This window comes from Littorina saxatilis, linkage group LG7 (assembly GCF_037325665.1).
Source record: "Littorina saxatilis isolate snail1 linkage group LG7, US_GU_Lsax_2.0, whole genome shotgun sequence".
Taxonomy (NCBI): Eukaryota; Metazoa; Mollusca; class Gastropoda; order Littorinimorpha; family Littorinidae; genus Littorina; species Littorina saxatilis.
This window is the reverse complement of record NC_090251.1, coordinates 46,680,502-46,695,811: the sequence shown is the minus strand read 5'-3', so window position 1 is coordinate 46,695,811 and position 15,310 is coordinate 46,680,502. Positions and strand designations below refer to the sequence as shown.

General features: G+C 44.8%; 1 protein-coding gene across 1 annotated transcript in view; it reads right to left on the bottom strand.

Moving 5' to 3' along the window:
• Positions 1-15,310, bottom strand: part of LOC138971624 (protein saal1-like) — a 77,893-nt gene that overhangs the window by 2,543 nt on the left and 60,040 nt on the right. The window contains exons 7-10 of the mRNA XM_070344401.1: positions 5,461-5,584; positions 4,433-4,515; positions 3,706-3,873; positions 1,242-1,681 (exon numbers count right to left, since the gene is read on the bottom strand). Coding sequence (XP_070200502.1) covers positions 1,242-1,681; positions 3,706-3,873; positions 4,433-4,515; positions 5,461-5,584 — 815 coding nt within the window. The remainder of the gene's footprint in view (positions 1-1,241; positions 1,682-3,705; positions 3,874-4,432; positions 4,516-5,460; positions 5,585-15,310) is intronic.

Here is a 15,310-nt window from a genome sequence, read left to right as displayed (position 1 = left end):
TCTCTCTCTCTCTCTCTCTAAACTTATGATACCTAACTCATCGGTCACTACTGACGAAAAACTGAAACTGCTCGGCCTCCTTCCGTTGAACCAGCAGCTTAAACTGAATAAATCATTATTCATGTTTAGAGTTATGAACAAGGAAGTCCCAGAGTACATTCTGTCGCTGTTTCAAAAAGCAACCAACAGGTATGGTTCTAGTAAATTCATTCCACCTCGCCCCCGACTAGATTTGTACAAGTCTAGTCTTGCATTTTCAGGGTCATCAGTGTGGAATTCACTTCCAACAGCATTAAAATATATTCCATCAGTCAAAGCCTTTAAAAAGCAAATACACAGACATTTGTTTCAAATCTGATTCCAAGTGGAGCATTCCACCGTTATCGTAACCTAGTGGTGATTCAAAATGGGTTTACTCCGATGTATTTAACCGTCCTAATGTTATCATACATACCGGTTATCTTATAGCAGTCTCTTTTCAGGGTTACTGTTTCTGTTGTTACTGTTGTGTTGGTATATCCTTTGTTGTAGTTCTTTTCTTCCTTTTGCTATGTTGTCGGTATTTTTTGTAAAATACAAATGACTTACTGTTTGTTATTTTGCTTGCTCGCCGTTGTTGTTTCATTTGGACCATATGTTTCTAGTGCTCGGGATTTTTTTTATTTTATTTTTTTTTAATTATTTTTTTATATTTTTTTTATATTTTTTATTGTTATTATCGTTATGACATCATCATCCTTACCATTATTTCTATTTTCATATTTCTATTGCTGTTATTGTATTTAATAGTATCAAATACTATAACTTTTTCTTTGCCTTTAAATGCCATTTATTAACATATGTACGATTTTTTTTTGCCGTCAACCTCTTTTGCTCTTATAATGTTTTCATGTCTGTTTTGTATTCATGTTAGTTAGCAAGGACAGATTGTAAGACTAGGCAACGCCTAAAATCTCCATCCTTCTGTAATAAAGTTTAATCAATCAATCAATCAATCAATCAATCAATCTCTCTCTCTCTCCCTCCTCTCCCCCCCCCCCCCCCCCCCCCTCTCTCTCTCTCTCTCTCTCTCTCTCTCTCTCTCTCTCTCTCTCTCTCTCTCTCTCTCTCTCTCTCTCTCTCTCTCTCCCTCTCTCTCTTTCTCTATCTCTCTCTCTCTCTCTCTCTCTCTCTCTCTCTCTCTGGAAAATAAATATGTAAGCAAGGAAGAAAGTAAGTGCATGCAACACACACACACTCACCAACTTCAAAGTGTCCACAAAGTCCAGGAAGAAGGCCTGCAACAGTTCAAACAGAATCCTGAGCTGCTGTTTCTCGGAGGCATGAGCATCTTCACCCTCCCCCTCCCCCTCCCCCGCCTTCTTCTTCTCCCCGTCGCCATCTCCACCCCTCCTTTCAGCCCTCCCATCTTCCTCCCCCTCCTTCTTGCTACTTTCTCCTCCTCCTCCTTCCTTCCGAGATGAACTGTCTGCCCGACTTGCGGAGACGTGTGGCTGCTCTTCGCTGTGTTGTCTGTCCATGGAGCGTCGGTCAACCGAGCGTGTGGTCTCATCTTCCGTGGAGTCTTGTCTGGCAGCCCCTGTGCGGGCTGGGTCTGGGATACCGAGAGCGTTGCCGTAGTGACTGCTGGCGTGAAACACCCCATCCAGGATTTTCAACATCTGTCCCAGTAAGGTTGACTCTGTGGGGGAGACAAAATAATTTCACAATTTTTTAAGATCTTTTATTCAGAAATTACAATCACTTCACATCTTTTGTTTAAAAACAGCATTAGTTTGGAATCTCCCTGTTTTTTTAATTTTATGACACATTAATCTTCTTATTTTGACAAGGCACCTGATACTATGTCAGATTGAAAGAATGCAAAATCTCTTGTAAACACTTCATTTGGATGAATTGGTTCAAAAATGATGAGCATCTTACTTTGAAGCACTCGGATAGAATGTGTTAATTTTAAACAATGCCAGTTACTTCCCTTCGTTTTTAGATAAAAGTTACCCTGGGCTTATCGTTGCTTTTTCAGAATCTCAGATGTATGCTCCTGGTCACTTCTAAAATGAGATGCGTTAAACAGAAACAGTATTTTCCCTACACTTTTGAATTCATTCTCTTTCAAATGAAAAAAATTAAAGGTAATGTTGGACTTTAGGGTTGTAAATTCATAACTCACAATCCAGAGGCATTTTACACTTATTTTTGATATAAGTCCCTTTAATCAAACCAAAAAATATTTATCGTGGAATCAATTGACAGATTGAGCTCAGCTCCAAACTAAATCATAATAAAGTAATTTGGTCATTTGATAGACGAAAATGACGAGAAAATGCATACCGTACTTTCCGGGTGACAAGGCGCTTCGTTATCTAAGACGCACCCCCTTCTTTTTAAAAAAAATTGTAATCCAGTCACCCATTGGACGCAGGGGGCCGATAGGGCGCACCAAAATGACCCAGTTTTTGCCATGAGAGGTGGTTCCCCTGTCATATCTGAGAGAGGAAACACTTCCTGCATCGAGGTCAGTGACCGGTCAATGACCGACTTTAACTGAGTGAAAATATGTGTGCTCTGTGTGTGCGGCCAGATCAAAGGCATTGTGATAGCTGGGTGGCCTTGTTAAAAGACACGACCTTCTTCCCAGGGGTCAATGACCCAGTTTTTGCCATGAGAGGTGATTCCCCTGTCATATCTGAGAGAGGAAACACTTCCTGCATCGGGGTCAGTGACCTGTCAGTGACGAGTTTAACAGAGTGGAAATCTGTGTGTGCGGCCAGATCAAAGGCAGGGCAGTACCTAGTAGCTGAAACATGCATTATCACAAGTTGTTTGACTGGTACTCAAGCGGTCTCTTTGATTTTTTTCGTATTGCATACACGGATTAGGCGCTTCTTTATACAAGACGCAGGGGTCGAACTCGAGGAAAAAAGTCGCGCCTTATGACCCGGAAAGTACCGTATGTAATATCAACAGTTGCCTCCCCTCCTTCAAAAACGTGGCTGTGCCAGTGGATGTTTTCTTTGTAAAACCCATGTAAAACAAAAGGCATCTGTAAAGTCCATTCCGTGATTTCAAAGGTATCTAAAATGACTTGCCAAGCTTACGAGAGCAGGTTCTGCAAAATTGGAGGCTTAAAGGACGGGCGCAGAGGCGTGGTGGTAAGACGTCGGCCTCCTAATCGGGAGGTCATCAGTTCGAATCCCGTTCGCTGCTGCCTGGTGGGTTAAGAGTGGAGATTTTTCCGATCTCCCAGGTCAACTTATGTGCAGACCTGCTAGTGACTTAACCCCCTTCGTGTGTACACGCAAGCACAAGACCAAATGCGCACGGAAAAGATCCTGTAATCCATGTCAGAGTTCGGTGGGTTATAGAAACACGAAAATACCCAGCATGCCTCCCCCGAAATCGGCGTATGCTGCCTGAATGGCGGGGTAAAAACGGTCATACACGTAAAACTCCACTCGTGCTAAAAACATGAGTGAACGTGGGAGTCTAAGCCCATGAACGAAGAAGAAGGAGGCTTAAAGGCCGCTGGATTGTGAGCTATGAATTTACAACGCTAAAGTTCACTATTACCAAATTAAACTACTATCTTTACTATTTAGTGACAGGGGCGGACGAGGGGGGGGGGGGGGGTTTCCGGAACCACCCCCCTCCCCCCCCAGCCAAAAACTTAGAAAAAAAAAAAAAATTTTGAGTGACATGACTCACTAGAGGAAAGCTTGTCAGCCACAGAAGTGTCGGATGTGATCAGAACGTGAATAATGGAGATGACGGAGCACAGGCAAGGGAGATGATCCTCCACGCTGACAATCTCGTAGTCACAGACGTAGGACAGGTGATGCAGTAGAGGTTCCAGCACGCTCTCAGCATTCTCCACTGTAAGAGGCAGAAATAAGGCATGTGGATTTCGTTTCATGCATACAGAATTATGTTAGTACAGTGCATTGTAGGCCAATCACTAGTGAGTGTGTCTCCACATGTGATTAGCAATCTGTGCACTGAGAGACACGACCAATCGGGAATGCCAATATAATAGTCAGCTCCGATGTGCGTACCTTTGAGTGAAAAAAGCGTTATAACACACTGATAGTGCAGAAAGCACAGGTAGGAGCTAATTCTCACTTGGATGTCAGTCCTTTGCATGATTTCACCGGCACATTTAGCCCTTTGTAACACCAACACAAAACTGAAAAAATCAAGTCATAAAAGTGTGGAGGGGAGGGGGGGGGGGGGTTGTCTCTTAAAAATGGAGGTAAAGTTACAGACCATATAAACAGAAAATGGTAAATCGTTTTCATTTTCACACATTTATTGTGCCATTGCTGGGAAATTTAGGTCGCATACACACATACGCATGCACACAAACACACACACACATGAGCACTCGCGAGCACACAAACACACACACACACACACACACACACACACATCTCACCCAGGGCCTGAACGCCTTGCTGTGATGTGGACAGCAGCTGGAAGACGTGCATGAAGGGCTGCAACTCCTCGCTGTCGTGGTACCTGTCACCACAGTCATGCCAGACCATTAGCCAGACTGTTAGCCAGACTGTTAGCCAGACCATTACCCAGCTGGATAATGAGAGGAGTTTTCTTGCTTTCAGAAGCCCCCGCCACCTTACCCGGCAAAGGTACCCATTTCCCTCAAGGAGAGACCCAAAATACCCCTTTCAAATGCAAAATTACAACAGCACCCCCCCCCCCCCCTGTCTCTTTGTGGAAGCCCCTCCCATTCCCACACTAAGTACAGTCCTGGGGTCATCTGAACAAGAATGCGACGTCCTTATGGAATGTTGGCGTAACTCATTTCAGCTTTTCAGCAGAAGACCAAAACTGATTATTTTTCTTGTGGTAAGAAAGATAAAAGAATGTTAAATCATGTATTATCTATCGTATTATGGAGAACATGATACTTCTCACGGAGAATGATTTACTTAGTCAAAAGCACAAAAGCATCAAAAACGCCAAGAATCGAGTTACGCCAAAATTCCAAGAGGACGACGAATGTATGTCTATCTCCTGTCGCCCTGTCTGTCTCACTCAACTCAATGCCCGTCACTCCTGTCGCCCTGTCTGTCTCACTCAACTCAATGCCCGTCACTCCTGTCAGGGTATGGGCCGCCAACAACAGCTCTCCAGAGTCCTCTGTCCTGGGCCATCTTTTCTATCTGACTCCAGGTGTAGCCCATCTTTCTGGTGTCGGCCTCCAGGTCGCGTCGCCAGGTTTTTTCTTGGACGGCCTCTCCTGTCTGTCTGTACATTGGTAATTCCGTTGGTCTGTCAGTCTGTCAGGTCACAAACTTTCCAGAACATGCATTTGCAGACACAGACACAGAAACAGACACATGCACACATGCTTATAAGCATGCATGAACACACACTCACACGCACAGACACACACACAGACATAGATCTATTACATGAGTCTCTCTACAAGACAGCACTGACCCAATCTGATGAATGGCCTCTAGCACGGCCTCCACGAGGGCAGAGGATGCCCACTTCTGACACAGCTCATCCGACACATCCAGCAACACATCCACCATGTCGCCTGTACTCTTCAGTAACTCGTCTGAAACACACAATGTCAATGACACACACGGTATGACACAGCTCATCTGACACATCCAGCAACACATTCACCATGTCTCCTGCACTCTTCAGTAACTTGCCCTGAAACACACAATGTCAATGACACACACGGTATGACACAGCTCATCTGACACATCCAGCAACACATCCACCATGTCTCCTGTACTCTTCAGTAACTCGTCTGAAACACACAATGTCAATGACACACACGGTATGACACAGCTCATCTGACACATCCAGCAACACATCCACCATGTCTCCTGAACTCTTCAGTAACTCGTCTGAAACACACAATGTCAATGACACACACGGTATGACACAGCTCATCTGACACATCCAGCAACACACCCACCATGTCTCCTGTACTCTTCAGTAACTCCTCTGAAACACAGAGACACACACACATCACCAAATCTCTCTCTCTCACTCTCTCTTTCTGTCTGTATCCCCCTTTCTCTCTCTAACGCATGCAAGTACACACACACACACACACACACACACACACACACACATGCACACACACGTACACAAACACACACACAAATGCATACGGACAGACAAAACAGAGAGGTCGCTGACACACAAGCAGGCAACACAGATTGAGCCAGGCCAAGCAAGAAAAATAAAACGAAACAGACAGACAACCAGTCATAACCACTGGAGCGCATAATCATCACTGGTCCTTCACAAGATCTTCTATTCACTTAGCTTCCAAATTGCAAGGAAAATGATACTCTAATCACAAATATTTCCGAGGAATCTGCACAACCCGTCATTTAATTGTCTATTCAAACATGTTTGGAACATACTCATTTTGTCTGCAAGAGAAAACAGCAGAGAAAATCTTCAGCCTTTACATTTTCTGGTTACTGGCCCTGTTAGACACATCCTGTCTACAGCCTCTTTTTCCCCTTTTCTTGTGTTGGGGTTATCTTCATATTTCTTTCCTTTAATTCCTTAAACCAACACAGTACTTTGTGGGTGCATACAGGTAACAACACTTGCATGCAATGTCCATAACTCTGGCTTATTTTTTAAAGGGTGTATGTCCATAAAATGTCATAATTTGTTGAAGGACCCATTAATGCACAGTCTGGTTGTCTGACAGTGCATGGTTGCATGTATGTACATGCTTCTGTGTGTGTGTTTTCTTCTTTCTCTCCTTCAAGGGCGGATCCAGGATCTTAAGGAAGGGGGGGGGGGGGGCACACCCAAACTTTTTTGCACAAACTTGAAGGCGCAAAGCACCTGAATTGAGGGCGCAAAGCACCCTAATTGAGGTCGTGAAGCGCCCGAACATGCTAGGGGGGTCCGGGGGCACATTCCCCCCGGAATTTGTTTTTTCAAGGAAGCAAAATGCTGCAATCTAGGGCCACCTGAGCTCAGAAACTGTCATTTAATTATATATATATCTCTCTCTTTTTTTTCCCTCTTTGGCCCCCACCCCCCCCCCCCCCCCTAAATCCGCCACTGTCCTTAAACACTTTTTTTTTTTTTTTAAAGAATCACACACACACACACCATACACAACACAAACCCCCATCCCCTCAGATTGCTTCATTATCTTGTCATTTATTATTTCATTATCTCAAAGAACCACCAATGCCTTGGATATGGAAATATTAAAATCAAAACCAAGTTAACTTAAAACCAAAAATTAAAGCACAAAACTGTTGGTGAAGAAACCACCATTATAAACAAAGCAGTACAGTAGTACAGTTCACACGACCTTTGGGTCACACACACACTGACCGGATTCCCCCCCCCCCCCCCCCTACAAACTCTTCTGGCATTTTGCCATTATGTCGTGTTTGCTGAGATAAAACCATTATTAGGGCACAACGCCACATGAATGTAGATATATATTGATACATATCGCACTGACCTGTTTGTCATTTACAAAACTGTGACAAAACGCAATAAAGTATACTGCTGTTTTATCAGCTGTACCATCTGTGTGCCATGTCACCCGAATTTAATCAGACATAACCTGTTTGTCATTACAAAACTCATGACAAAACCGAACAAATTATACTGCTCTTTAATCAGCTATACCATCTGTGACCCATGTCACCTGCGTTTAATCCGAAGAGTCTATTGTAGGAACACAAAACGCCAGAAAGAACAAGGGCACAGTCATAATGCTGGCCTGTCTCGGAGTGGTAACAAATTCGGGCAATATTGACAATGTGGTGGTGGGGACCGATTTGGGTCCTCGACGGCTCAGCGGTACCACTTGCCACAGGACTGCGCCGTCGACGAGCGGGGGTCCCCGATCTCTCAGCGGATAACCAACACTGCCGCTGTTGTCACCGACGGGACAGTCAGTCCTTGTACTGAGCGATGGGTTGGATAGAAATTTGGAGGCTGCCGAGCCAGTTTGTTTTCTTTGCTAAATCTCTCTGACTTTCGAAATAGGCGTACTCAAAGAAAATGGTTTATACCCCCCCCCCCCCCCCCTCCCGGGCCGTCCCCCACACACACACACACATACACAAACCCACCATTCCTACAAGCGTAACACTGCGACATCATGCTATGTCTGTCATTTTAACGTTTGCGATTCGTGGCTACATCAAGCGAGATCGCCGCCGTTCATACATCCACTTTCCGACAAGGTGCTCCATCTTTAGTGCCGTTAGACTGTTGTAACTCCCCCCCCCCCCCCCCCCCCACATTGATCGACGGACCAATGACTTAACATCATTCCACAAACCAAATAGGACAATGGAGATTATAAACACAATATATCAATGCCAAATACAGTCGAGAGAGACGTCCCGACAACGGAATGCCAGACGGTTATATTTAGGGAAGAATGTGGTAAAGTCCGTTACCACCCGTCCACGTACGTACTAAGTACGTACGTTCTCCTTCGGGACCGGGCCTTATCAGACAGTGTTTAGCTCGAACTTGCAAAATACAAGTCCGCAAGTCCGTGGTGTTTAGTGCAACTACGGAGAATACATTTACTTGTCAGGTAAATGAAACAAAAAGCTACAGACTGAGGAAAAGGATTTTTTTTGTTTTGTATTGAGCAATTGATAAAGCCTGTGGGTAGACTAATAGGGTCTGCGCAGGTTAAATAAAATATGTACCACTGTTTTCATGGAGCGCTTCTTTGTGTGTGTTTTCTTCTTTCTCTCCTAAAATACTTCTTTTTTTCAAATGAAATACCCCCCCCCCCCCCACCTCCCTCAATCGGCTGCTGAAAATCAAAGGGACGCCATGTGATCTGTAACCGCAAACGGGGGGCAGTATCTCTCTCACTGTCTCTGCCACCTCTCTTTCTTTTTCACACACACAAACACCACACCACACCGCACACACAAACACCACACCACACACACACACACACAAACACACCACACCCACTGTGACACACAAACACCACACCACACCGCACACACAAACACCACACCACACACACACAAAGCACATCTACGGGCTGCCCCTCCCTCTCACCTACACACACTCACACACAAACACACCACACACAAACACACCACACACAAACACCACACCACACCCACACAGCACATCTACGGGCTGCCCCCTCACTCTCACCTACACACACTCACACACAAACACACCACACCACACACACAAACACACCACACCACACCACACACACAAACACACCACACACACCACACACACCACACACACAAACACACCACACCACACACACACACAAACACCACACCACACCCACACAAACACACAGCACATCTACGGGCTGCCCCCTCCCTCTCACCTACACACACACCGTCACACAGCATATTTACGCCCCCCCTCCCCCTCACCTACACCCAAACACTGACGCACACAGGGCGGGGATGTAGCTCAGCTGGTAGCGCGCTGGCTTTGTAGCCAGTTGGTCGTTATCAGCGTGGGTTCGATCCCCACGTTCGGCGAGAGATTTATTTCTCGGAGTCAACTTTGTGCAGACTCTCTTCGGTGTCCAAACACCCCCCGTGTGCACACATGCGCACGAAAAAGATCCCAAGTTCACAGCGAAAGTCTCAGGGCTTGGAAAACACGAAGACACGCATGCATCATCTCTCGTCTCCGATTATCATGATCGTATTTCGATACTTTGACGAGACAAACCCAATGCTGGTGTGTCGAAGAAGACAGCCACAGCGGGCTTGTTCGAATCAAAGTATCACACCATATCTTCAACTTACGTATTACCAATACCTGTCCCAATATAGACCAGTTGGTCAAAGAGGACGTTAAACCCTAATAGTCAGTCACACCCACAGTACAAAGAAATAGCCACATTTAATGGCAACATGCAGTTCCGTCACCATAAATTCACGCCTGTCTTTACCACGCTGACATGTCACACGCATTGAAACTGACGCAATGTGTCCTGGGGAATGCTAAGCTAATAGCACATTCACACGTGTTACTAAAATAAAACAGCGGGGTGCACCATGCATGCTTGTCCGTTATGCCGGTAATATAAATACATAAAGTGTACTTTGATTAAACAACGTAATACCCATTGCAAGTTGTTTTTCATTGTACAAAGCCTCACGTGGAAAGAGAAAATAGGAAAACTCTCTCTCTCTCTCTGACACACACTCACACACCGGCACAACCACAACCACCAGCAACAACAACACATACACACTACCACCACAATCAACACCATCCTCACACTGACATGCACACACACAAACACACACACCCCCCCCCCCCCCATCACCACCACCGTCGAACTTTCTGCAAAGTTCAGGTCTCCTATCATGTTATAATATAATGATGAAGGTATTCTACTGCTACATTTTATAAACACAATATATCTTTGGTAGCACTACCAAATTATTTGTATCTATACCACTACCGTACTCAAAGAGGTACCAGTGGCGGATCCAAGGGGGGTTTCCGGACCCCCCTCTCCCCCTAGCCTAAATTTTTTTTTTTAAATGAGGAAATAAAATTGAAAATCAAGAAAAACTGATACTCAGATTGCACCGGATTGCCCCATTTTCCTTGATTGTTATCAGAGTTTTACGGGAGGGGGGGGGGAGGGCATACCCCCGGACCCCCCTAGAAGCCGGCCTTTGTCTTCTAAGTGACTGTTTTGGAAAGTAGTTGGGTAATTTGTTGGCTCATGTGGCACCAGATCGGTCAATTGCCGTTATTTTGATCCAAATTTGTCTTCTTAAATTTACTGAAGTTTCTTGGCTCAGATTGCACCAGATTGCTCCACTTTCCTTGTTTTTAATCAACATTTCCGGGGGGGGGGGGGCATGCCCCCGTACCCTCCTATGAGATTTCGAACGCTTCACACCCTCAACTACACGCTTCGTGTCGTCTAATTATCCCTAAAAGAAATTTGGAAACCCTCCCTAAAAATGATGTGATCCGCCCCTGGGTAAGTGCCACAGTATGTGCGAACTTGACTGACCGCAATGATAACCAAGAGTCAAGGAGAGAGGCGTACGTTTCGATACATGTCAGGTCACGGTGTTCACGTGATTTGGTGTGTGTGTGTGAAGGGAGTGTGTGGGTGTGTGTGTGGGTGTGTGTTTGTGTTTGCGCGCGCGTGTGTGTGTGTGTGTGTGTGAAGGGTGTGTGTGTTTGAGGGGTGTGCTTGTGCGTGAGTGTGTGATTGTGCGTGTGTGTGTATTCATGTGTGTGTGTGTGTGTGTGTGTGTGCCGGTGTGTGTGTGATTGTGCTTGCGTGTGTGCGCGCGCACACGTGTGTGTGTGTGTGTGTGTGTGTGCGTGCGTGCGTGCGTACGTTTATGCGCGCGCGCGTGTGTATGTGTGCGTATGAGTTCGTGCGTGTGTGTTTAGGGGGACCTATGTGTGTGTTTAGGGGGACCTATGTGTGTGTTTAGGGGACCTATGTGTGTGTTTAGGGGGAACTATGTGTGTGTTTAGGGGACCTATGTGTGTGTTTGAGTACGGGGGAGGTGGATGTAATTGCTTCAAGCAACTTGATTTACAACTTAAACGCATTAATTTGATGTATTTGATGTATTTGATGTATTTGATGTATTTGATGTATTTGATGCATTTGATGCATTTGATGTATTTGATGTATTTGATGTATTTGATGTATTTGATGTATTTGATGTGTTTGATGTATTTGATGTATTTGATGTATTTGATGTGTTTGATGTATTTGATGTATTTGATGTATTTGATGTATTTGATGTATTTGATGTGTTTGATGTATTTGATGCATTTGATGCATTTGATGCATTTGATGTATTTGATGTATTTGATGTATTTGATGTATTTGATGTATTTGATGTGTTTGATGTGTTTGATGTATTTGATGTATTTGATGTATTTGATGTATTTGATGTATTTGATGTATTTGATGTATTTGCGCTGTGTGTGTTGTGCTCATTTGTGGTTTCGAATGATCTTCATTTACATTGTGTGTGAATCATACCCCTGATAACAAGAAATTCCTCTGAGGTAGGAAAAACACCCCCGTCCTTAGCATTCTCACTGCCACCAACTGAGCAGGCACTGCTAACAAGTGTGGTTATTTCCCTTTGACCATGAATATGTGCCTCTATAAGTCCTTGTAGAATCTTAATCCACCAATAACTCCCTAACCGTGTGTTTGACTGGTCCCAATTTTTGTAAGGACCGTCTCAGGCATGTATAGAACCTGTTCACCAAGTTTGGTGACGATCGGTCCGTTCATTCTTGAGATCTATATGCGAACACAAACAAACAAACAAACACATCGAGTGAAACCTATACACACCCCTATACCGGGGGTGTAAAAACATCCTTAACTTTGTGGGACTAATTTGCAAGGAAGAGAAGACAGTTTCTCACTGGGATTGGGGGAGGGTATTTGGCGTAGGGACAGACGGGATCAAATTCGTCGAACTTTCACAGTGCCTTCCTCATCTAAAACAAATATAGTCTTCACTGCAAAAGGCCGCGAGAAAATACAGTACACAAGGTTTGCGAACACAGTTTTTTTTTGGTCAAACAACCAGTGACAAAAATAACAACAACAAGATAAAAGCAAACGGTTAACGCATGACATCAAGTATGGTATCTTCTTCTTCTTCTTCTTCGTTCATGGGCTGAAACTCCCACGTTTACTCATGCTTTCACACGAGTGGGTTTTTAAGCGTTTTTACCCCGCCATTTAGGCAGCCATACGCCGCTTTCGGGGGACAAGTATGGTATAAACTTTAGCAGACAAAGGCAAAGAAGACAAAAGCCACAACTATCCCCAAAAGCAAGATATACCGTTAATCAATAAAACAGCCACAAGCGTGGCGGGTGTAGGAACTTAATCATTGAAACCTGTTGTTCACCAGCATGTGGTATACATGTATAAATATTCACACAGCAGCTGGTGACATGAGCAATCTCCACTAAGCACCAAAATCGAAATCCTTCTACGTAATTAGTGGTTCGTAATTAATGTTGTCACTCTCAGCCACATCAACATGATAATACAGTCGAACCTGCACTCTTCTTCTTCTTCGTTCATGGGCTAAGACTCCCACGTTCACTCATGTTTTTAGCACGAGTGGAATTTTACATGTATGACTGTTTTTACCCAGCCATTCAGACATCATACGCCGATTTTGGGGGAGGCATGCTGGGTATTTTCGTGTTTCTATAACCCACCGAACTCTGACATGGATTACAGGATCTTTTCCGTGCGCACTTGGTCTTGTGCTTGCGTGTACACACGAAGGGGGATAAGCCACTAGCAGGTCTGCACATAAGTTGACATGGGAGATCGGAAAAATCTCCACACTTAACCCACCAGGCGGTCGCGGCCGGGATTCGAACCCTCGACCTTCCGATTAAGAGGCCGACGTCTTACCACCACGCCACTGCGCCCGTCTAAACCTGCCCTCGAGATCTCCCGCCCACACGGGACCACCCCAAAGGCAAAGGATCCCCGACGGTTTTTACTATACAAATCATCTTTCCACTTTTGCTCAGTCCCTTGGATGGTCTTTATAGCCAGGTTCCACTGTAACTGATTCCAAATCAGTGCTGCACCTCTCTGAGTAGGTGTCCCTGTGCTAGAACGAGGTGACATCTACCTATTTTTGTCACGGTTCAGTGACCCTGCTCTTCCCATTGCCTTATCTCGGCCACCTCGTCAGCATTCCCACTTCTTCGTTCAATGGGCTGAAACTCCCCCGGCCCGTACACTCGATCCTGGTTTGTTTTTTTGGTGGGGTTTTTTGCACGAGTGTTTTTTGTGTGTGAATGGCCGTTATTACCCCTGGGCACCATTATGATGCCATACGCCGTTTTCGGGGGATGCCTGGTATTTTCGTGTTTCTATAACCCACCGAACTCGGACATGGATTACAAGATCTTTTCCGTGCGCACGTGGTCTTGTGCTTGCGTGTACACACGAAGGGGGACAAGGCGCTAGTAGTTGACCTGGAAGATCGGACAAATGTACACCCAATCAGGCGGGGCCCGGATTCCAACACTCAACCTTTCGCATCCCATCCAACCAATATTTCGATTCTCTTTGTTTCTTTATTTGGTGTTTAACGTCGTTTTCAACCACGAAGGTTATATCGCGACGAGGGAAAGGGGGGAGATGGGATAGGGGAAAGGGGGGAGATGGGATAGAGCCACTTGTTAAGTGTTTCTTGTTCACAAAAGCACTAATCAAAAAATTGCTCCAGGGGCTTGCAACGTAGTACAATATATGACCTTACTGGGAGAATGCAAGTTTCCAGTACAAAGGACTAAACATTTCTTACATACTGCTTGACTAAAATCTTTACAAACATTGACTATATTCTATACAAGAACCACTAAACAAGGGTAAAAGGAGAAACATAATCCGTTAGTCGCCTCTTACGACATGCGGGGTGCAGAGAAATAAGGATGTGGAAAAGAAGACTTTTGGTAAGTGAAATAAAGGTGATGGATCCAGTAAGGTAGAAATAAGACAACAAGAAAAGAATTGGAAATCTGCAGGGAATAGTAGGGAGAGTTTTCTTGGAAGGAAATATAGGTGAAAGAACTGGTAAGGCAGAAATAAGACAAAAGAAGAGAAGAAAAGGGGTGGGGTAGCTCTGTGGAAACACTCCCGCCGCGTGAAGGCGACCCCATGGGAGCATTTCGATTTTCCGCCTCGTTGATCTTGTATAAACTCCACACTGAACAAAAAAACACCCTTTGACAGTACTGAGCGACCTTGTGTACCTTACATTCATGGGGCCAAATTTGTCCAACCAATTTTTTTTATTTAACTTAGAAATTTGATTCATCCTCAAATGTTTCCCTTCTCACTCAAGGGACGTAACCACTCGGTACACGTTTTCGAAGAATTCGATTTTTGGGGTGAAATCTATTCAATTTCACCACCAATTTTCTTCACTTGCAAGAAACTGACATGCTTATCGTCCTTAACTAATTTCACTTCTTAATTTGACCAGGAAACAACATGTCAGTCTTGAGTATATATCGAGGGGGATATATGACCACGGGGGAAATATGTCATCGTGACAGGGGCGTCTTATCTACGAGGGCGTTGCACCCGTCATGTCCACTTCCAGCAAGGTCAGCAAGGTCAGCAAGGTCAGTCTTTTCCAGCAGGTCCCCTTTACCACACTCATCTACCTAGGCCCTATCCACTTTCGGATGATGCCAATTAGTGATAGTAATGGCCTACATTTTGTGAAGAGAGTTCCATTATCGGGGTACTTGCTATCGGGTGACA